The following is a 24,034-nucleotide window of genomic DNA, read 5'->3' as shown; positions in this document are numbered from 1 at the left end:
GAAAATACATAAACAAGGTTATCCTCTTAGACCTATTTTGTCAATGATCAATTCACCATACCACAAAGTTGCACGATGGTTGGCAAATAAGTTAGAACCAGTGCGTCAACGATTAGCCACCTATACACTAAAGGATTCATTTGTATTTGCTGACAGCATGAATCACATAAATATTGCTGGTAAGTTTATGGTTTCTTTTGATGTAAAATCTTTATTTACAAAAATACCACTTCTTGAAACCATAGACATAATTTATCAACATTCTGACATCCTACCTCTACCAGTACCAGAATTCAAACGACTATTACTCATTTGTACAAAAGATGTTCAGTTCCAGTTCAATGATATCATATAGAAACAAACCGACGGTGTAGCGATGCGAAGTCCGTTAGGTCCTGTCCTAGCAGATATTTTCATGACTAACCTCGAAAGAACCAAACTCAAACGAGCGATTGATGAAATGACGTATTATTCGAGGTGTGTTGATGATACCTTCATCGTATGTAATAATAAACAACATGCAATAAATCTGCTAGAGTTTTTCAACGAAGCACATCCGAATATCCATTTCACTATGGAACATGAAAAAGAAAACATGTTCCATTTTCTCGATATAGCGATAAAACGAAGAAAAGATGGTACAGTTCAACGCTCAGTTTATAAGAAAGACACATGGAATGGAAGTTATCTCAATTTCAACAGCTTTTGTCCAATCAATTATAAAAAGGCACTTGTCAAAACATTGTTTCACAGAACAGAAAGAATATGTACTGCCGATACAATAGAAGAGGAAGTTATGAATGTTAAAAAGTGTTTGACGAATAACGGATACCCACTGAAATTTATTGAGAAATATGGCAAACATGAAGATAAAAAACCGAAAGAAATTACGGCAAATAAAAAGCCTATTTTTATTCAACTTCAATTCAAAGGTGACGATGTCACAGGATCAATCAATATGAGACTAAAAACTGCACTGACAAGAACTTATCCTGCAGCAAAATTGATTGTCCTGTCCATAACAACATGTTCTTTGACACAATCAAGGGTCGACAGGTATCCCTTTCATGTTACCACCAACTGTGTATACAAATTTACATGTATCTGCCAAAGCAGTTACATTGGTAGAACAGAAAGGAGAGCCTACGTCCGATTCAAAGAACATATTCCAAAAAGTTTAAGATTAAATGGATTAAGAGCATCCAGCAGTGCCATCGCAAGGCATCTCCTTAACACAGGACACGAAGTCGATACACTGAAGTCCCTCAAGGTGGTTAACAAACAATCAAACTCCAACCTTTTGAAATTCGCTGAAGCAATAGCAATCAAACGTTTAAAACCAGATCTATGTATACAAAAGAGACAGTAATAAATCTTTCTTTACCCTGGTAACAATAACCTCCACTCTGTCTATTAATTTGCTCCTATTTATTTATTTATTACGTCATTATTGCAACTCTTTCTGAAATATAAATTACATCATACATAACTGATTGATTTCAATTCATATTTTCTTTATTACCATTAATCTATTTTCATGAGTTCTAATCACTATTTCAATGTTCCAGAACTTCCCCTCTCTAACTTTATTTATTTATTCGAATTAAACAGTTTATGAGCTCATTAACTCTATCTGAATCTTTGCTACATCATCATACACATGTATTGATCCTTAATCACACTCTTATGTATAAATATGTTAATATCTGTAATAATGTTGAATTTCAAATAATTTAGGTTGTAAGCAGCTGATGAGAACCTAACGAAATAAAATGAATTCATATTATTCTGCACCAATCTTTGTTCTTGCTCTATTTAAGATAATAAAGGGAACTATGTGTATGAAAAAGCTAAATACTTTAACTGTACAATGTATAACTTGGACGTCAAATAGTACTGTTTCAACAACAAAAAAACTTAAGGTACTTCAGGTTTAGTAAGATAATTATGTTGATGAGCGCTAGTAAGTCCAAAACTCATCTATAGATGATGAAATGTTTACATTTTGTTTCATATTCTACAAAGGTCAATGAAAGTGTTATACATTCTAGTGATTATATGTTTTTAAGTTACTAATTAATAAAAACTCGAAAAGGAACTTAATTCACATTAAGGAGTTACATTAAAGTGTAATCATTTAAACTTCTTTCTTTTTCTAAATAATTTTATTTTAATTTCAATGGTTAAGATCATGAGTCAGTTGAAGCTAGACCACCATGGAAAACCTGAAAGCACTGAACGGCCGTTTCGTCCTATTGTGTGAATATCAAAAAATAGACAACAAACACTTACTGCAGCTGAATTACATTTTTCTTAAACATTTTACAAAAGGATTTTAAAAAAAATTCTACTTGAATTCAGTGAACTACTAAAATTTAATCATTCTTATTTGATAATGAGACTATTCATATATACTGGCGCTCTCTTGTACCAATATTCATGTGTTCAAATAAATAAATTGGCGCTCTCTCTCTATTCAACAACACATACATCACATTTCATGAAATATTAACTGTCATTACCATGATCATCTAAATAATCTCCAAAATGTTTGTTGATAATCAATATCCTCCCATACAGAATTAAAGTATACCGTTACACAATGGCAATTCATCTTAAAAATATCGACCACAGATTTTTCTACATGTCTTCAGTTCTGAATCTGTCTTCCTATCTGGTTAATTATGAGCTATAGATTTTCATGAATGTATGAATGAACAATAGTATTTTATATTATCTAATAATTTATATTGTTCTTTTGGTTGGAGATACTTAGGTTTTAGATGGTGGTTGGAGGTAGTCGACAGGAAACCGTGGACCCGGGTTTCGTGCTACTTGGCACTCGTCAGTATGGTGTACCTGTAATCTTGAGGGAACTGGTGCTCCGTGGCGGATTCGATCCCGAGGTCAGTCGCGGCCCGGATAGCTCAGTGGTAACGTCTCTGACTGTGAAGCTGGTTGACACGAGGTCGAATCCGCCACGGAGCACCAGTTCCCTCAAGATTACAGGTACATCTTGCTGACGAGTGCCAAGTAGCACGAAACCCGGGTCCACGGTTTCCTGTCGACTACCTCCAACCACCATCTAATCTAAAAATATAGTGCACTCAGTGTCGAGTCACCTAGACTGGTGGCCACATTGCAACATGATCGATAGCATTCGATCTGCACTAAATAGGGACTTGACACGCATGACATTGATCACCATCCAGTGATCAATCAATTGTGAATACTTAGGTTTTAGTCAATATGTTCAAGGTTCACGATTATTTACCAATTCGAATATTCCTATTATAATAGCCATAAAATATAACCTAAGCAGATATGTATTTTATATAATTTTCCCATCAGGCTTTACAATTAGGATTACAAATATTTATTTCGAACATTTGTGGTTGGTACATTTGAAGTACACATAAATAAACGAGTGGGCAGGAAATTTTATAATAACTATGATAAAGCCACGTAAGTCCTTATACGGTCACTGTAGTTTTGTAAGGAATTTGTGTGTATTTGGGAGGTAGAGAAAGAGTCTTTAGGTACAATTAACAAAATGAATACTCAAAGAATGATGATAAACAATATTAGGAATAAAAATTATAAAGGTACACATGAAAATAATATGTACCGTTGTCTAGGATTGTGTATGATTAATGTTATAGTCCAAATGTAAGTTGACAGCATGTGTAGGATGATGAAAAAGAAATTTTTATGTCTATGAATTTGTTCCGAAACGTATAAGTACAAACTTCAAATGCACTTTTATATGATGAGGAATGCTAAGCACTATGTTCACCAAATCGGTTAAGATTGAACTTCTAATGGATCTAGTTGGTTCTAACAACACACTAAATAAAGCTGCTGTATGCTTGTCGCTGGCTCTATCTACATAGCTGTTTACGTAAAGGAGGTTAAACACTTGGGTACAAATGAAAAAACTTGGGATTTTTTAAAGAATCGCAATATCTTCTTCAAGTTACCAGTATTAGTTTTAGGAGGAAAACCTTGTCAAAAATCAAAACAACTCAATATCAATTAGTTATTACTTTGGTTGTATTATTTATTTTTTATTGAAAGTTAGAAAAACTTCTATGTATTCATTGCATCAAGAACAAAGGGTGTTCTGTTTGTTCTTCAACATAGCTCAAATTTACGTCATAAAAGAATCAGTTTATTTTTATTGTATCTAGTAAACTGTTACACATATAGCGGATGTTTGGTAAGGTGAACAACACTTGTTTATGCAGGTTGAACTTATGTACTGTTTAGTCATCATTTCATTCAGCTCGCATTTTTTGCACTCAATTGTTAGTGAAACTAATATTAAATGTGTGATATTCGATTGTTTGAAGTGTTCTAGCTAAAAAATTGTTTAATTAGTGCATCTTTCACAAGTATTACATCAATGAAAGGCATCAGCAGGGAACTTCTAAGTGAAAATCCCATTGATATATAGACTGTGTATTTAATATCATCTTCTCCATAACGAATTGATCTACAACTATAGTAAACAAACGGAAGCGAAGAACACGGAACAACAGAAGCAACAATTACTACGATGTGCCATTTAGGCCTACCTTTATACATATGTCAGGTCATTTTATGATTTACTGTGCGTGTTAGATATTAGTCACGGACAGATTGTGGCAAATTATCCCAGAGTTTGGAAAATATGCTGGTAACTTATATATGTTTGGTTCAGTTTTGTCAAAAATTTGAACTACTACTACTCTTGTGAGAAATGGAAACATTCAACCAGCAAAATACCTAATATATTAGTTGAATAAAAAGGTAGATATGGACAATAAGTAAACCATTTGAAAGGGTTAGCGAAGCCTTTATTATTTATCTTCTTAGACTGTTAATTTTTTTAAAAAACAAGTAAACTTTGAGTCAAGGCTTGATTTAAGTTTCATTATTTGGGTTTAGATGTTGTTAAGTAAACATGACATGCTTCAATGAGGTAAAGCCCAACTTGAGTAGAGTATGAATCCAGTACATGAATGGGATAACTTCATGTTCTTCGTATTAATAATCTTCTGACAGATTTCAAATTAGTTTTATTTGTGTCACGTTTCGCATGCTGCGTCATAATGAATAACCAGGATAAAAAGAAAGGAAGAAATAAATGCTTCGCAAATTCTGTCATTTTTATGCTGAGGCACTCATGCATAAACGACATGCGAGGTTTACGTCCTCGTGTACTAGTGTTTAGTGAAGTAAGTCTTTAGGTTTATGATCATGATACAAGGTTGATCGCTACATTAATACTTACAAGTAATATATATACTGCATTGACTAATTTTTCTTTGGGCATGATAACAGCTCATTCAGACTCAATATTAATCAGACTACTCGTTACACTAATCATACCTTTACTCAGTAATACACTCGTATAAAGCGTGTGTAACTCGATGCTCTTACCTTTTAGGTTTACAGTCCACCAAACCAGTACACTTAACAGTAACCGATACAATGAGCTTAAAAAGATTTTCGCACTGGCATTACCTACCGTAAGTTTATAAATGAGCCTTTTTTATAAGACACAACCTCATTTCACAAAATATAAGGAAAAGTTTGTCTAGACATTTGTTACCCATTTAATCTTGATCTAGCTTCTAGGTGGTGTATGAGCTTTTAGCAAGAAAAAATCAATATTATAAACGAGGTTTTCCCATTACTTTTATCTTCAAACCACTGAATTAATTTAAAAATTATTGAGGAACGAAGTGGGTAGCATAAATCAAAATAGGGTTGATATTCACATATAGATTTGTACATGTATGAACAGGCGTCATATTTCGTAATGATAGTAATCATAATAAACTGGATAGAGTTGGAAACAGTAAGCATTAGAAAATTCTTCTATAATAAAGACTAAATGCATAGTCAGAAGAGAGTTTGAAGCTTGTTTGATTGTGTTGGTGTCTACAGACCATGCATCATGACATCTTCCTAACTGAATACACGTTTATAGGTACCTACATGGATCAATATACGTGATGACATGGTAAATCTTCATTGATAGATTATATATGTTCAGTCTTTCAACCACTGTGGTCTACGTTAATCGATTACACAATCAAAGGTTAACGTAATACATAAATCAGTGGGAATCCAAATGTATATTAAGATAACAAAATATTTATGGACAACCAATCACTAACCGGGTCATCAGAATATATTGATTTCACTGATAATATTGTTCACAATGATAATGAAAGCTTTGCGATTAAATAACTCGGTTCGGAAAAATAAAACATCATGAAATACATTCAGTTACGCTACAGGTTTTCCATACCACTTCACACTGGATATTAGAACGCAGGTTAAAAGTTTCCATTCCACAACATGAGTTAGTTACAAGATAAATGAGATTTGATTGATGATGGTAATCTTTAAATATATCAAATGGCATATGGAAGATTGGTAAACGGATGAACTGTAAGTATACAGTTATACCAGAAAAATAGGTCTTACATAGAAGCGGAATTCACAAAACAACACCAGCAGTTCATCATCGTGCATTTATGTTAATCAACAGTTTTGTTTTCCAATATCTATTTAATTATAATTTCGTAGTTCTAGAACGTATTCTTGATATGATCTGAAGAACAAATCCAAACCATCTAAAACGTTTCTAGTTGATCCTGCTTATGATTTCAGTATTGGGAAGTGAAAATTTCAGTTATTTATTCAAAGTTTTCACTTATTTATATATTTTCCAGTGGATATTTTGATCTAACTAAATTATCACAAAACTTCCAGAGTATAATGACTTTAAGAAAGAATTACTTAAAATGCCTTTATCTGAATGCTCTTTAGAGTTTTCTTTTACTAAACATTGCATACTACTAATAAAGTTTTAAAGACGGATAAGTAATGTGAATCAGTTCATTAAGAGTATATACATCATAAATAAATTTAAAATATAATATTCACATTAATCTGCATCTTATTATTATTTAAATTTCAGAAACATAAACTGAATTTTGTAGTTCTCTTGAAACATTTCTTTTGTTCAGATGATTTCACAACTCTTACGCTTCACTAATCCTTCAATCAGTGTAATGGTCTGTGGACATTTAAGTCGAGAGGAATTAGACGCTTCATCGTTGGCTAACTGTGTAAGTTTAGCCATCTTAATTGTAATTTTTTTGTATCAGTTAAAACTTTGCCTTAGATAAAGTGTTTACCTTTTCCATAATCTCTAGGATTTTCTTTATTGTTTCTTTTACTAACTATCATCTCACAACATGATTCATGATTACTCAAACAAGTTAACTGCTGTTTATAGTTTTTAATAGTTGAGATCATGAATTAGTTGAAGCTAGACCATCATGGAAAATGTGGGAGCACTGGACGGCCGTCTCTTCCCAGTATAGGACTTCTCATCAGTGCGCACCCACGATTCTGTTGCGAGATTCGAACCCAGGACATATCTATCTCGCGCACGAGCTCTTAATCTCTAGACCACTGGGCCGGCATCCAACGGTGTTAATGTCTAATTTCAGCCAATCCACGTAACTGAATGATACATCCATCATTGTCTTCAGTGAGTTACTATCTCACAACAAACCCGGTTGAACTTCACTAGTCACTGCTTCTCACTAGAACTCCAAGAAATATCTCTTGAAGTCAGTCACTAGTGAGCATACGTTGATTAGTATCAGAATGGGTTTTGTGCATATTATAGTAATTTTAATAGTTGAGATCATGAGTCAACAGAACGAAACAGTCATCCAGTGCTTTCAGGTTTTCTATGATAGTCTAGCTTCAATTGACTCATGAACTCAACTAATAAAATTATTATAATATTCACAAAACCCATTCTGATACTGTTTATATGCTTGATTATTTAAAGATAAATGAATAAAATGTTTACAACTACCAGCTTAAACTAATAAAGATATTTGAAAAACTTATCATTTTGATTGATAACTAGATTTCAATAAAGAATGTTGATATTCTAGAATCATCTTGTACAAACCACTCTTATATTTATTAGTAAACATTTCAATTTCATACAAAACATCATTCTCTATATAAACTTTATCATAAAGTAAAATTAAATAATTGGACCTAAATATTTATGAGTAAAAATTGAAACTGAATCATATCGGATAGATTTTGTAACTATGATAGTTAATAAAATATGATTAATTAAAAAAAAAGCATAATTATATATGTGATTGATTGATTTCAATTGTTTAAATAAACTAAAAATTGTGTAATATCATACATTATATTGTTACTATAGTAATAATATTTCTTAAAATTATTTGAACTTTGGATGAGAATAGTGTACTTTTCAGACTACATCTAATAAAATAATTCAATAGGCATGAAATCATATAGTTTTAATTTATAAAAATAACCTTTGGATGTTATTCCTTCTTTTCTTCTTTTTTTTCTTTTCAAATTATCATTGTTTATTTTAAATTTTTTTTTCTTATTATTTCAGATAATCAATATTTTTGGTTTAAGCATTGATACAGGATTTTCAAGTGCCTGTGATACACTTTTCTCTCAAGTCAGTAGTTATTGTTGATTTAAAAACAAAATATTTCAATTTTCTATTCACTTTTTTTTATTTATTAAAAACAACTGAAAAGAATTTTTTTAATTTTTAGTATGATGGATTGCTTGAAGTTTACACGGTTGGATGACTATTCAATGGTCTAAAGATTAAGCATTCTCACGATCAATAGGAAGGTCTTGGGTAATAGTCATCTGTGTGGGATTGTGAATACACACTGCTGAGGAGTCCTGTACTAGGACAAGACAACCGTCCAATGCTTCTGGGTTTATAGTAGTGGTCTAGTTTAGATTGACTGATGATTTCAACTGTGAAAATCCTGTAATAATCCGGAACAAATTTCGATCTGAGCAAATTTTTCAAAGATTCATCATTGTAAATTATTTATTCATGTGCGCTGTTTTTAAAGTTCACAACGTATGATATACCAATCGAATGATTTTTTACTTCATACTTAACTTTCAAACTGTGGAAATGGTTAAAATATATTATTTAATCTATGTACAACATTAAGCTCTATCAACAGTGATTATACGTCCCATACGCTGACTGAAATGGAAGTTATCAAAATGAATAATAAATGTCAGAAAAACATTGTGCGAGATCTGGTAATAGGTCAATATAAACTATGAACGTTTGCTTTGTGTTATTTGCTAGAACATGTGTCGATAATTTTTAATGAGAATCACTTCGACAGTTGTCCATAAAATCGTATTATCATGTTGTTTTAATCTAGAAACTATCAGTGTTATTTTCTACACTCCACAGTATAATCTAACTTTAAATTCTGTTCATTGATATCTTGCTTGGTAAATTGGACTATAGCTTTTGATTAATATATTTATATTTAACTTAAAGACTAAGTACCAATGTTGATAAACACTTGCCAACCAACACTTTTGTTGCTAATCTTCCTGTTAGATAGATACCGTTGTTTGGATATTATTCGTAGGAGTTTTAATAGATTTAAATAAATATTTCTCAGTTTAGGACATTTTTGTTTCTGAATACACTTGGATATAGGGTGGTTGGAAACAATCAGTTGGAATCTATAAACCTAGACTTATTACTAGTTGACATGTTTCGACTTGGAGGAGTCTTCACTCTTGAGAAAATTAATGTTACTGATAGGACTATAATCTGTCCACAGTCAGAAATAAATCCAAGGAGTGATTGGGAAAAAAGGAATATCACGTGAATTATAAAGTGAAGCTGTGTGAAAAATGAAGACTGGTTGTAACCTATTGTAGACTGAAACCAAGTTTTATTTGATGGATAATTATAGGTCCTATTGTTTTAAAACGTTAAATTATGGACTATATGAAGAAATTCTATGCACAATCTTAAAGTTATTGTGTGGAAAGTTAATAAGTCTCAAATAAGGAACTATTTACTACTACATTTCCTGCTCGATGAAATTATATAGGCACGTACTCATGTATAGGAGTTGGGCGTAATACTAGTAATAATTAATGTACTTTGATACATGAGGATTAGATATAGGACAGATGAAGAAACTAAATATTCATTTCTCCTAAGATCAATCTGCTATTTATAAAGACTACTTTAGCTTGTACCTGTAAAACATTTTCTAATCCTTAAAATTTAGATTTCAATACAGGAACTTCCAGTAAACAACTTTTTGACATTTTTGTTTGTGGTTTATAGATAACATTGGTCAATAGACGCCTTAGGTATCTATTTTCGACTTTTTACCAAGAAAGATTTCTTTTAATTCACTTTGTATTGTTTGTTTGAATCTTCTTATTGATGCTTAGGACTGCAATTGATCAGTCTCTTATTGGCATATATTTATCCTCTGAGGATTGCCTTAAGTCACAAGCATTATAATCAAAGATGGATGGTGGCTAGCAGTAGAATCTAAGACGCGCGTTTCGTCCTATATGGAACTCGTCAGCAGGATGTGCCTGCATCCCAGGATATTAGGACCCAGTAGCTAAGTGGATAACGCGATTTCATTTGAAATGAACGGTACCGGGTTAGAGTCCCATAGTGAACATAACTTCTGAGATGTTGGTACATCCAGATGACGAGTCCCAAATAAGACAAAATGCACGTCCTGGATTCCACTGCTAGCCACCATCCATCTTCGTTTATAAAGTTTTCTTTTGCTGCAAAACGGTCAGTAATAAAATTATCATGAGCTCGAGCACATTAAAAGTGAACCAAGTTTATCCTTCTCTTATGACAAGCATTTAAATGTAGAAGTTAATAAGCTAATGATCTCATACTAATCTGTTTCAAGGGTTTATTAATGATCCGAATAAGAACAAAATGCATATTAACGATTCTTTTTGAATGAATTTCAGTTTTGAGTCTTAAATGAATGTAGTTTGTCAAATAGTGTTTCCATCGAAAACAAAAAGTTTATAGTCACCATGACTTATATACTAGTCTAAATGTTTCACAAATTGACAAGGTTAACTGGAGTAGAATACGCTGTCGACAACGCTTCCAAAAATATTTAACCGAATTCTTTTGTTTTGACCACATAATTGTTTATTACACCTCGAAACCTAGTCATATTTTAGCCCACCAACTAGACTGAGATTGGCACTGATTGGTCAATTTACCCAAAGTATGTTGTCAAGCCGTTGACGTATATCTGACAATAAATGAGTTATTGTGCGTCTCAGACAAATGAAATTGTAATAATTATCTGTTTGATGTGATTTTTCTATTTTTATTTATATGTTATTGACATGTCATTTCACCACTGAATTCAAACTAGTGATACTAATGTAATATATGCGTACAGTCATCTGCACATGTTACATTAAATTACATGATCACATGATTAATTTACATGATCCATTCGGCGTTGTAGCAAAATGAAAGTTGTATATTAAATTTGTGATGAAATTAATAACAGTTTACAGGTGAATATTGTATTTCATTATGTAGTACACATGGTAAAATTATATGTAATTACGATTGTACGGTACAAGAAAATTCCATTTTCCGAAAGAACATTTTCTTGACTGAAATGTCAACATTCTTTTTATTGTTTATCTGTTCCCGTGATTTAATGCTGTAGGTAAACGACATGTCTGTTAAAATTTTTACTTGTTGCTGATTAGGTTAATTTGTTTCTAGGCAAACTAATAATTCTGATCATGATAAACTCGTATTTATTATTGATGAGCTTTTCAATTTTATCCGATTCATTCACATATACAGTGTATTGACAATTGAGATCTTATAATACACAATTTTGACATTATACTTATTTCATCTGTGCAACAGTTGACAAATGAACAGTTTTAAATGTTTTCTATTTTTATCTAATTTATATGTCTGGTGACTCAACTGACATTATTTAAACCATATTCGAATTTGTTTTTGGCGGGATAACCAAAAAATGACTACACGTAATTAAGAAAACTAAATCTTGTAAATAAATGAGTGATGATAATAAAAACTACTATTCTTTTAATTTGAGTATTCAGTGTCATATCTTTAAATCTTTATTTAAGTCTAGTAATGATTATCATTATATTATTTGGGGTCTAATAACACTGATCAATAAGTCTGTAAATCCTTAAGACCTTCTTGTTATTATTATTTAATAAAGCTACACCAAGTTGAAGTTTTCAAGATTTAAACATTATAATCATATAATAATATATCCTACGATATAACCTGATAATAGTTTTAAAAATAGTATTTGTAATAATCTCTTGTCTAAACACGTTCAAATGTTTCTTTTCAGTAGAGTAAGACTATAAAACGTGATAGATCAAAGGAACTCTTTGGATAGGTAAACAATGTATATAACTCCAATTCATTTTCAATAACATTAAAGCACACTATCCTGCTATTCCTTATCACTGCATAGGTCTATATGAATAATTTCATCATATATACTATTATCTTGTTAATAACCAAAACAATTATTACGTCCGCATCCAATTTTCATTGGTAAACAGTTAACCCAGTAGCATAAAAGTTAAATACCATCAATTGCATGAATTCATAATTAATCAAAGTTGGTTACTTCAAGAATTTATTTTTCTAAAGAGATGAGCCGACTGAAACAACTGTTTATAAACGCACGATTGGAGCTGTTCAGTGAAAATGAGGCATTATCCATGGAGCTTACTCAACTAAATTTCGATAAAAAAAAGGGTGGATATTAGTTCAACAGTGACTACATAATTGGCCTGGATCACATAGTACAAAAGTCAGGTCGAACCAATGAAATAATTCGTTTTTGAACAAAATTGAAAGGGTAGAAATGAATATTGAATTGGAAGGAGATACGGCTAACAAACTCATGGGTAAACGGATTTCAAAATCCCTGAATAAAACCTTATATTCAACTAAGCTCCGCATTGTCATATCAAGTCATCTAAATATTCACGAATGTGTTAAGGATAAACTTCCGCTTTAGGCCACATCAATGTGTATCTATAAATTTACTTGCTCCTTAGGGGCAGATTACATCAGACATATAAAACAAGTACATGATTCTGTCGAAAAGAAAATTTCTTTTGCCCAATTCTCTTTATTTTTAAATTTTTTCCTCACCAGCCTTGTATGAAATTTTTCAACCAGGAACATCTGTCTACCGTAATCTGCTTGAAAAGTATTCTATTATTTAAATGACCTATTATTCGGCAAATTTTATTCACAACAAATAAAATCAGAGTACTGAAGTCGACTGAGGTATCTCGTAACGTTTTCAATGGGTAATGAATGTGTTGTATCCCGGGCATTCGGAAATTTTTCCGTTCCTTTAGTGGTGGGATTTTGTTTAAAGCCCTTGAAAGTTATTTGTAAGTCTTATAAATACATCATTTTATCATAGGCCAATATGTCGCATAAAAAACACAAATATAGTAAAAGTTAGGGCTTAAAATGAATTCTCTAGTTTTAATGGCACTTTAATTATGAAATAATAAGTGGACAGAAGAGTGAACAAGAGTGCTGTATGTAACTTGTCTCCTAAACACTGGGAACATTATAGATAGTTTCAGCATATAAATCATATAATAACATTTAATTTTTCATTACAAGTAGAGGATAAAATGGACACAGTGATATCCCACCTTTAGCCTACCCAAATTTACTCTCTAGTTTTTAAGAGTTGAAAATTTTCTGTGCTAGTCTGTATTGATCATTATTTTGGTAAATCGATATTTTAACGAAAAATCACAAACTAGTCGGATTTAATATTTTATCATCTACAATAGTCAACTCTTTTACTTTTTGTAAAGTCAGTAGTTTTATAGTGGACAAGAACTCGGGCGGGGCAAACCAATTTATTGTTTAATGTGAAATCACATAATAGCTTAGCAAAATATGTAAATCACACATTAGATACATCATTTACACATCTAAGCGTTGTCCTTTACATATTTTATTGTTCCTCGAATTCTGTTGTTCTTTCGACTGTCCTCAGATTTCCTTCCTGTTCTTCTGCTCCCAGGCATTCCACTTCCAACTGATGCTACATACTATTACTATCTGTCACCATAAGTCCCATGCACAAAAGTATCACTTAGGTTAGTATATATAGAGAGTGAAGTTTTAGAAACTAATAGTCAATTAAAGGTTTCATATACTTTTCTTTAAGTGATAACACTAGTTGAAACGATAAACAAACGTAAAAAAACCAAAATTTTGTTGTTTTTTTTATAAAAATTGTTCAAAAGTGGTAAAAATAAAACTATCTTAATAATGATCTTCCAGTTTTTTTAACAAGTTGGTAGACTTCTAGCATAACAGTCGGTATTGTTTGTTCGGTATTTGAAAATTTAGTAATGTTCACAAAAACACGTATTTTTTCCTCAGTCTAAAGAAACTACAATCTAGGTGTGTAATATTTATTCATGATGACTGATTCACAAATGACAAAGTGTTGAAATTATCAATATTGATAACCAGTTGGAAACCAGTGAGTAAGTTATGGAGTTGTAGTGATTTAAACTTACTACGGATGTTCATAAGCTGAGATTAGTATATTTTTAGTTGGATTATGTATTTTATTGATAAATCGTTATCTACGATGCTAAGGAACATGACTTTAGACATATAATACTAAAGAAAAACTTTAGTACTAAATGATATCACTGACAGAATGCTGAATTTGACGTCATTGTGGTAATTTTGTACTCAAAACGATTTTAATTTATTCAGAAAAGAAATTTTCACATTCATTTCAGATTATATGTATGAAACTGTGTTATTAAAATTTCCATTTTTCCAATGTTTAGGCATATGGAAGTCGCAATCGTGAACTCATAGGGACACTGCTTCAACGAGGTAATGTCGAAAAAATTTGCATATATATTTACCTTAAAATATTTTCTTAATTTATACAGCTTTATGCGTTGTATGTCTAATGTACATGACATTGGTGTGCATACATTTGAATATTGAAACAGTATTATTATTACTTGGTCAAAATCCTTTAACTGCATCGTGAGTCTGTATTTATTTGATTCTTTTGTATTACCGTAAATATTAAAATGGATAATTAGTGTTTAATGTCCAATCAATAGTTTTAGTAGATTAATTCTTTGCACAGATTCTATACGATTAACTTTACATTTGTGAATAAAACTGTAATTGATCATTTTAGTAATCGATAATCGAATTTGCAACTATCTCTATATGTGATGCTATTATTCTAAGTTTTACCGGAATAGTTTCAAGCTTTGTATATGTATGATATAAAAGAAGTCCTTATGGTTGGTAGTTTATACAGTCAAAGTGTTCCGTGTTTCTCCATGTATATACATTCAGGTATATTCAGTTATTCCATACAACCTTTCCCATCTGTAAACGTTAATAAAGAAAGAACAAATATTGTAGCAGAATAACATGAATTCATTTATTTCCTGGATTCTCCTTAAACCACAGTATTGATCATTAGGACAAACCTACATACTTTATATTAGAAACGTCTAGAATAAACTGAGTTAAAGTGTATTGATAGAATAATATTATGAGACCATAATACGGAAGAACTAAAATTGCTCAGACGTTCGCTCGTCTATGAGTAAACTGTATGGATATTTTACACGAGTATGGACTAAAAAAACATTTTTCTTCTCGCAAACTGGCTCCTGTTAAACCAGTTATATTGGATGTACAATTCGTCAAGCTCTTCATCGCATAGCAGAACACTATCCGTCTTGGTTGAGAAAAGGACAGATAAGATTGATTTAGAGTTCTATTTTTGTTCACTTCATACAGCTGACTTGAATAAAGCGTTTAAGGTTATACAGCATATTCCACCATATTTATCACATGGGTTACGAGTTCGTCTTTTGCACAATACTGAAGCTATCGGAATTTTTGTTCTTAAACCTAACCTTTGCACCCAAAAGAAGTTAGTGCAACCTTTCTCACTACCTTGGCCATCGGTATGAGAGTGGGTTTTTAGCTCAAATTTGTTTAAAATCTTTCCTTCAAAAATATTCAGACAATTTTCTAGTTTCTTCTTTTTTTTGTATATTACATATTCTCAACGTTTCTCTCTTGATTCTTACGTAACTACTGTAATGCTGAACTTTCATCAAAATATTTTGATAGTTCTTCTATATATTATGCATTGTAGCAACCACTTGATTTGGCACGTGCATTTAAACTAATAAACACAATTTGATCTAAAGGTATGTGGGTAATCGTCCACATTTGATTGTTACAATCAGCATTAGGCACTTAGTCTAAAATCATTTCTTCCGGCTATTCCATCACCTTTATATCTAAGTTCTAAAAAGAAAGACTTTTTCTTAACCGTAGGATATTCCATTTCCATTTGTCTGGTTGATCAGCATTTACATATGGATTTTCGCCGACAACAGTTCTCATGTAAGCAGAGTTTAACTGTGGCCAATTCCACTTTAAGTCTATCCACAGAGCATAATCTGCATACATGTTTGGATAGCGTTCTAACCAAAGCTATTTTGTGGTTTGTCGTACAGGAGTTATGTAAGTTTAAGTAGATCTCACTCCAGGTGTCATTTCAATAAATATGTCCTTCTAATAGACCATTTGAATTACGTTTAATACCAAGATCTAGGAAATGAGACATGTTTTCATGTTTACCTTCCATTTTAAATCTAATGATAGGGTGTGCTCTGTGGAAAATTCGTAGTATACGAGAAGCATATTGAGAATCATTATATGAAGCAAATGTATCGTCTACATAACTGACGTACAATGTTGTGTCAAAACAGTTTGTTCTAGGGTATCTACCAGGATTGGATCCAGCTGACTGCCCATGGCCACATCATCAACTTGACGCTGAAGGATATTGTTGAATCAAAATTTAATATCTTTAGCGCATATTAGTATTAATTCCTTGAATTCGTCTTTCTGTAACAGAAGTAGTTTATCATGTTGACATATGATTTTTGTGGTTTCTTCTGGTTTGATTGAGGTAAATAATGATGATATAACAAATGAAACCATGAATTTATCAAAAACATCAACATTTTTCAGCATATTAGTAAATTTAAAAGTGTCTTTTAAACCATGGATAGAAAACTTCGAGTGAATAGGTTCTAACTGATTCGCTAACTACTTAGCAAGTTTGTGAGATGAAGAATCGATCATCGTTAGGATAGAGCTAATAAAAACATCAGATTTCTGTATTCTTGGCAGTCCACATACGTAAGGCAATCTGGATCACTTTATATGTTTAAATATTAAATGAGTTCCCCTTCAAATGTTCCTTTAACTTTTTTGTGATACATTTTCCTGTTGTTTTTTGGGCAGTCAACTAGGAAGCTAGCAGAGTCATCTATGTATTGATTGCCAATATAGACGAATAGAAATTTTAGTCAACCTTGTTTATCTTCATCGATTGTTTTCAGTCCCGACAAGTGTTGATACAGGTTCCCAAACTGAGTTTCTGTATCAATTCTGCCAGTGGAACATGAGACTTCAATTCGAGTGAAAGTCGTGATTCGACCCAAGTCACTGCTTGACATGTTGCAAATAATTTTTTCGAGATTTTCCGGAGTACCCTCAAATAATTATTCTTCATCACAAGTTATCATGAACTGAAAACCTTTGAAAATTATGAAACTTGGGACAACTTTCCTACATATATTTAGAGCTACTTAGAAGTATTTGAAGACAATCCGATAAGAAGTGAAACGTGGAACATTAATATTCCGTAGCGATCATGGTACCTTTAGACCATTATATCAGGTTCCATGGGTACGCTTTTTTAATTTTGGTCTGTTTAGGTAACATACCGTTCTCTTCAAATTAAATAATACTTGTATGCTCAGTTACACCAAACGCTTAAAGAGAATTTCGGAATTTCGAATGGAAAGCTGTAACATGTGAAGTAAACAAAAACTGAAATCCAAGAGGCAATTAAATGATATTTGATAAGGATGGTATCAACTTACAAACAGGCCGAAAATGTGAACTACTCGGTATCGACAGAATGGTTTAAAGTTGGCGTGCTTGAATTGGATCAATGAGGCTTTTGGTTTAATTTCAAGCATAATCTTTGACGTTTACAGCCTAAGTGTTCAAAACCAATATAAAACAGACGTATTTTGTGGTTCCCAATAGTCTTAAGGTCATGAAGCCTCATAAAAACCCTTATTTTGAATACAAAGAAATATTGTTCATTAGTTTTTAAAGCAATTCATAAACGTAGAGGATGCTAGTTATGAAATCTACAAATAAATACTCATATATACCCATGTAATGTTTTCTATTGCACTTCATTTAGCCTTACATCAGAATATATTGCGTACTTTTTGCCTGGTCTTGGGGTGAGTAATGTATAATAAAAAAACAATTGATCCATGGTATTTTATTATCGTATAAACTGACTTAATGCTTTTATATTTTGAAGTATACAGTTTATTACTTGGTTATTACAACACATTTTTATTTGAACGACATTTTAGAATTCTCTGATGCATGTAACGTTTATAAAATACTGACTAATCAATATGAACCACAGTTATCTTTTTAATAAAATACAGTCTTCAATTACCTAGAACGACTTGTCAGCATAATATGTAGAAAACTTTGTGTTTTATTGTAAAAGAACATCTTAAAAATCATGATTGTTTAGAGTCATGTAAGTAACCATTAAACCATTAAAGGTACTTGATCTTGTTGTAATATCTTCACGAAACATGACCAAAACCTGCTCTAAATACGAGTTGGCGTCTTTTGTAATGTGACCACTTTAAACTGTATACCTTATTTGTGTTACCTTTTAATAGTTTCCAATTAATTTTCACCAGTAGACGAATTATGAGACGTAACTGATTTGTTGGACATATTTACTTACGTTGCTTGAGTCTTGAGTATTTATTCGTACTTTCCAATTAATGAATTCAAAAGGTCACTTTAGGTCTTGTTTATTATTTATCGGGTCACATAATCCCAGTTATACCTTTGGGTAATCAATAGTGAGCTCTAAAAAGTAGTTTTAGAGCCTAAGACTGGGATCGGCTTCCATAACTAAAAAAATAATTAAAATATTTACACTACTTCAACAAAAGTGTTGTTTTGATCCTGATAAAGACTGTGGTTTAACACTTTTATAATCTTTTATGTTATTAAAAAAATCAATTGGATGATGATTTATAACGTGAAGTGATGTTTAAATAACTCAACGATTTTCAGTCACTTATGTAAATGTACCAATCATTTTTAACTTGATCATAATTTGTTAATTTATTATTGAACTGATTTTCTGAATGTTTCTTTTTTTTTCTTGTTTTTCAGTTTGATTTTTTATTTTTAACATTTGCACGATACTTACAAACACAAAATATTATTCAACCCATTGTATATTCAACATTTACAGGAACAGTTTTTAATATGTTTGCACAGTATTATTTTATTGTTCATTTAAACTATGGGCTACGGTAAGTTTTCATGGAATATGAATTCTATAAAATCTGTTACATTGATATTTATGATATATAATGTTTAGTAAATATCAGTTGTGATTGTATTTCAATGAATATTTATACTTAACCTTCCATCAGGTATTACCTATTTGAGCCTTAATAAGTGTTTTTAGAGACATTTCTTTAATTTTAATTGAACAACATAATTATTCCGAATTTTGACTGGTTAATTATAGCCTTCTAATTGATTGTTATAAAAATTTGTCATATTGACAAATTACTAAAGTGCGGTATATGCGGTAGCATTATTATGTTGAATGGTCAGAGGATCACTATTCATTGAGATGTAAATACGTTTAAAGAACATTTCAAATGAATTTATTTGTTTGTTTTCATTTGATCACTCAGCTAATTTTAATGATTTTTTGTGTAGTAGTTCACTGTTCACCCAATGATTAATATGTCAGTTGCATGAAAATATTTTACTGGAGCTTCTTTATTTATGTACTGTTGAAAAATGGCATATTCGTTAAAGCAGATAGACTTACACTATTTATTTGAGCGTCATAACACTGATATCCATTTTTCCATTTAAAATGGTTGGTTGGTGTAGCTTGGTTTCAGTTTAGTAACATATACTTAAGAAGTAATACTATGTTTACATTATTATATTATTATTGTAACAATTATTCTAAAGCAAATTGTAATTTGTGTGCATCTTTAGGTAGGAAAGTATGAAATAAACAAAACTATAACTAAAATGACCAGATTAAATGTAGATGATTGATATTTATAAGTTACTTAAGAAAATGAGAGAAACACATGTAGTGAGATGGTGGAGAAGATTTGTAGCTCAGGTGGATGATTTTAGTGGAGTTTTGTTGTCTGAGCTGGATGGTTTGGTCGTGGAGCTTTCATCGTTCTTCTGAATGACATCATCAGCACAAACTTCAGATAGAAGTGAAGGTCAATAAGAACCGATCAACGTTGAGGTGTGCAGAACAAGCTGTGAAACGCATATGGAGAAATTCGAACACTTCACTTCTATCTGAAGTGTGTGCTGGTGATGTCGTTCAGAAGAACGATGAAAGCTCCACGACCAACCCATTCAGCTCAGAGAACAAAACTCCATCAAAAACACATGTAGTACATATTACATAGAAGGGTGTTTGAATGATGAAGTGTCACGAAAATTAACTTTGATGTGCTTGTGAGAATCATGAAACAGTTTTTTTGTGAAATAATACAGCGTTCGTCTCTTGTAACAGGAACGGTCATGATTTGCTAGAATTTCTGGGTTGTAAGGGGTTAGATGCTGTACAAAAAATAATGAAGGTACACATATGCAGTGCTTTGTGACAATAAACAATGAAAACATGTAGTTGGTAAATGTCTTGCATTCATTACTATTGATTTCATTTCACTTAAAGTTTTAGAATTAGTATGAGTCATTGAGATATTTTGTTAAGTATATAAATGGAATTTCTTCTCTCCCATCAGCTTCATGTGAGAAATGTCTTCAGAGACTATCTTTTATCACCACCAGCTCGTTAGTGTATTTCATCAAACCACTTGTACTTTTGGCAGGGAAGGTTAAATTTAAAATTTCGAAATAGACTAAGAATGTTTTATGAGCAATTGAGTTTTAATCTTTCCAATGCTTATTGAACCAGGTAAAAAGAAGACTTCATTGGAAGTTTTCAATAAGTTGTATTTTTTCTACTTACTGTTGAATAGTAGACGTTATCTTCTTTATATCTACGCTCGTCAAAAAACTATATACAGAATGTATTCCAAATACTTTTAATTATTTAAAACAATACATATTGGCGTAAATGATGATAATCAAACTTTTTCTATGTTCTAGCGCTTCCGCTGTATGCCTGTCCTTATCGTTTGGTTGTATGTTTCTTTGCGAATTGGGATATATATTAGCTTCCAAAGTTTATAAGGAAACATGGAGTGGTAAGTGATAAATTCAATCTTTTCAATTATCAAAGTATACTTTATACAATGTTATTAATAATTCACTGAGATTGTTTTGACTTTCACTTAAGTGGTTGTATATCATTTAAATAAGTGAATAAGGAATATTACACACTAATAATCTAACTACAGTTAGAAGTACAAACAATTTGACCCTTTTAAAATTTATACTGAAAGTCATGTTAGTCCTTGAGTAATATCAGAGTCAGAAAATGAGGAGTATTTGAAATGTAGCTGAATTTGTATAGAAATCATGTACCGAAATCTTATCAGAGTTACCAAGGTGCATTAAAAAGTAGGCACCATCGACGATGTCATTTATTTTCATGAAATCGTTCATTAATCTGATATCAGAGTTCAATGTAAAACTTGGAATGTATAGGTAACTATCAGTAGGTAAAATTCGTCAAAATAACTGATCTTCTATCTAATATAACCAAATTAGTGACGATTCCATTTTTTTTTAAAGTTTAATGTTCTGTACGAAAATGTTAAATATCTGATTCTGGTAACTATATTGTGAACTAAAAGTGAGTAATACGCAACGAGCATATATAGAAAATATTGTCAAAATATTTTGTAAACAAATATGAACAGTTTGGTAAAATATTGCTTGATATAATGGATTTCTAAGTGTTCGAATTATTTAAAATAGAAACTCTAACTTACATCAAAGAAATATTTATTCCAAATCAGTATGTACATTTGAATATTGAAGCGATCAATCGACCAGAAATGATACTTGAATTATGAAGTAAAAGAAATGCAGCAGTCTTGATAAATTGACACAAATATGAAATGGAAAGAGGTGAAAATGGAATAGCATATGTATTTTATGTATAAAATGTGTGTTTTTAAGGGGAAATTGACACTATGATTTTAACAACGTTTTACAGTTGATAGTGAGAACTAAACAAGTTGAATCTAACTATGGAAAATATCAATACTATCGGGAATTCTTCACAAACTAAGTCCATATAAGTCATCTCTACGATCTACAAAATATAGACTTTAATTTCACAATGTCACCAATAAATACCATCTTACATTTAGGTTAACCTCTGTCGATGTCTAATGAATAAATGCTTTATACAACCTCTTCACAACTTTTAACACTAAACAGATACTACACTGACATATCAGCGATTTACACTGGATACAATACATGACAATATATGAAATCCTATCATATTGGTACATGGAAATGATAAACAGTTGTTATGTATCATAATGAATGCTTTATTTTGCATCAAATCCACCTAGACAAATCACGGAAATAACATACTAATGATTGATAAATTGAAATATTTTGAAACAAAAGTCGCATGACTTGTTTGCCAATCTTTATTCACTAATCGTAATTCTAAGATACTGTGTTCATTCAAGTGCTGTAAAATAATGAGTGAATTCATTATTGATCAGTTACAAAAACGATCCATTCATTTCCTTAAGGAAGATTGGTAGCAAAGCTACATATTTAATTAGACTTTTATTCATTTTTTAAATTGAATACAGTTGAATTGTCAACGTTAAGAAAGACGGGCTGTTTAAATTTGATCCATAAAGAAAATAGATATTTTTATCAGAATGACTCAAGTCCCCGTTCGATGACAAGCTTACCAAATGTACCTGAAACTGTACGAACTTAAACATTTATCCTCTTATTCGATGAATGAAAACAAGCTAGATAAACATTTAGAGACGGCGTTGAATATTCCCAGTATATCAAATATAAAAATCTAACTATTTTATTCATAGTTATGTGTTTTATGAGAGATACTTATGACCATTTTTCAGAAAAGAAAACGAAATGATTCATTTCAAAATTATGCAATCTATAAGTTTCTGGAGATGTACAGTAATAGTTTAGTTTTGTAAAAATAAAATTCATGAATAACCTGTATTAACCTTGTTTACCTATGGTTTATAAGGAATTGGTAGACGCTAAGGTCCATAAAGTGATTCGTGAATATTTGAAACGGTTAAGGTAAAAACTTAAGCATGTGAGATGGATAGATCGAAGTTAGATATAAACACCGTTGGATGCCAGCTCGGTGGTCTATTGGTCAACCGTTCGCGCGCGAAACCGATAGTAATGAGTTTGAGTTCTGAGTGTGGTATCGTGGATGAGCACTGCTGAGAAGTTCCACACTAGAACGAAACGGCCATTCAGTGTTTCCAGGTTTTCAGTGGTGGTCTAACTTACGTCGACTCGTAAATTCAACTATTAAAATTTGAAATGAATTAAAACCGTGAAAACCATTCATGTAACTTTTTACAAATAAAAACGTGGAAAAGTTACTAAAAATCTTTATTGTCCCAAATGTACTAGTCATGGAGTCTGTAAGTCCCCTTACAAAGAATCACTTCTGATCGTATAGTTACTAAATCATATTAACATAAAGTCATTATAAATGTTTGTTTTTGTTTTCTTTATTTTTATTGGTTTTTCTTCTGTAAATTTTATTCGTATAATGTATCTTCGTAATCATAAATAGGTCAGATGAAATGTTACTACATATTGTAAAATATCTTATAGGAATGTTCAAACTCCGTAATACTGCCAGAATAATGTATAGTTTTTAACTTTTTAAGGTTGTCGTTATTGACAAACATTTAGACTTTACCACGTATTGAATCC

The 24,034-nt window shown here is 31.4% G+C and overlaps 1 protein-coding gene across 4 annotated transcripts in view; it reads left to right on the top strand.

The window, feature by feature from the left end:
• Window positions 1–24,034, top strand: part of MS3_00007714 (uncharacterized protein) — a 48,307-nt gene that overhangs the window by 7,996 nt on the left and 16,277 nt on the right. For 2 of the 4 annotated variants that reach the window (XM_051216035.1, XM_051216037.1), the window contains exons 2-9: window positions 5,432–5,513; window positions 7,026–7,127; window positions 8,465–8,533; window positions 14,779–14,827; window positions 14,887–14,986; window positions 18,267–18,309; window positions 19,280–19,422; window positions 21,275–21,372. In XM_051216035.1, coding sequence (XP_051066587.1) covers window positions 5,432–5,513; window positions 7,026–7,127; window positions 8,465–8,533; window positions 14,779–14,827; window positions 14,887–14,986; window positions 18,267–18,309; window positions 19,280–19,422; window positions 21,275–21,372 — 686 coding nt within the window. Of the gene's footprint in view, window positions 1–3,101; window positions 3,466–5,431; window positions 5,514–7,025; window positions 7,128–8,464; window positions 8,534–14,778; window positions 14,828–14,886; window positions 18,310–19,279; window positions 19,423–21,274; window positions 21,373–24,034 lie in introns of those variants that run through there. The other 2 variants (XM_051216034.1, XM_051216036.1) reach the window with 2 other exon arrangements.

The sequence above is a fragment of the Schistosoma haematobium genome, chromosome 4, assembly GCF_000699445.3.
Source record: "Schistosoma haematobium chromosome 4, whole genome shotgun sequence".
Classification (NCBI taxonomy): Eukaryota; Metazoa; Platyhelminthes; class Trematoda; order Strigeidida; family Schistosomatidae; genus Schistosoma; species Schistosoma haematobium.
The sequence above is the reverse complement of the archived record's forward strand: the minus strand, read 5'-3'. Positions and strand labels throughout refer to the sequence as shown.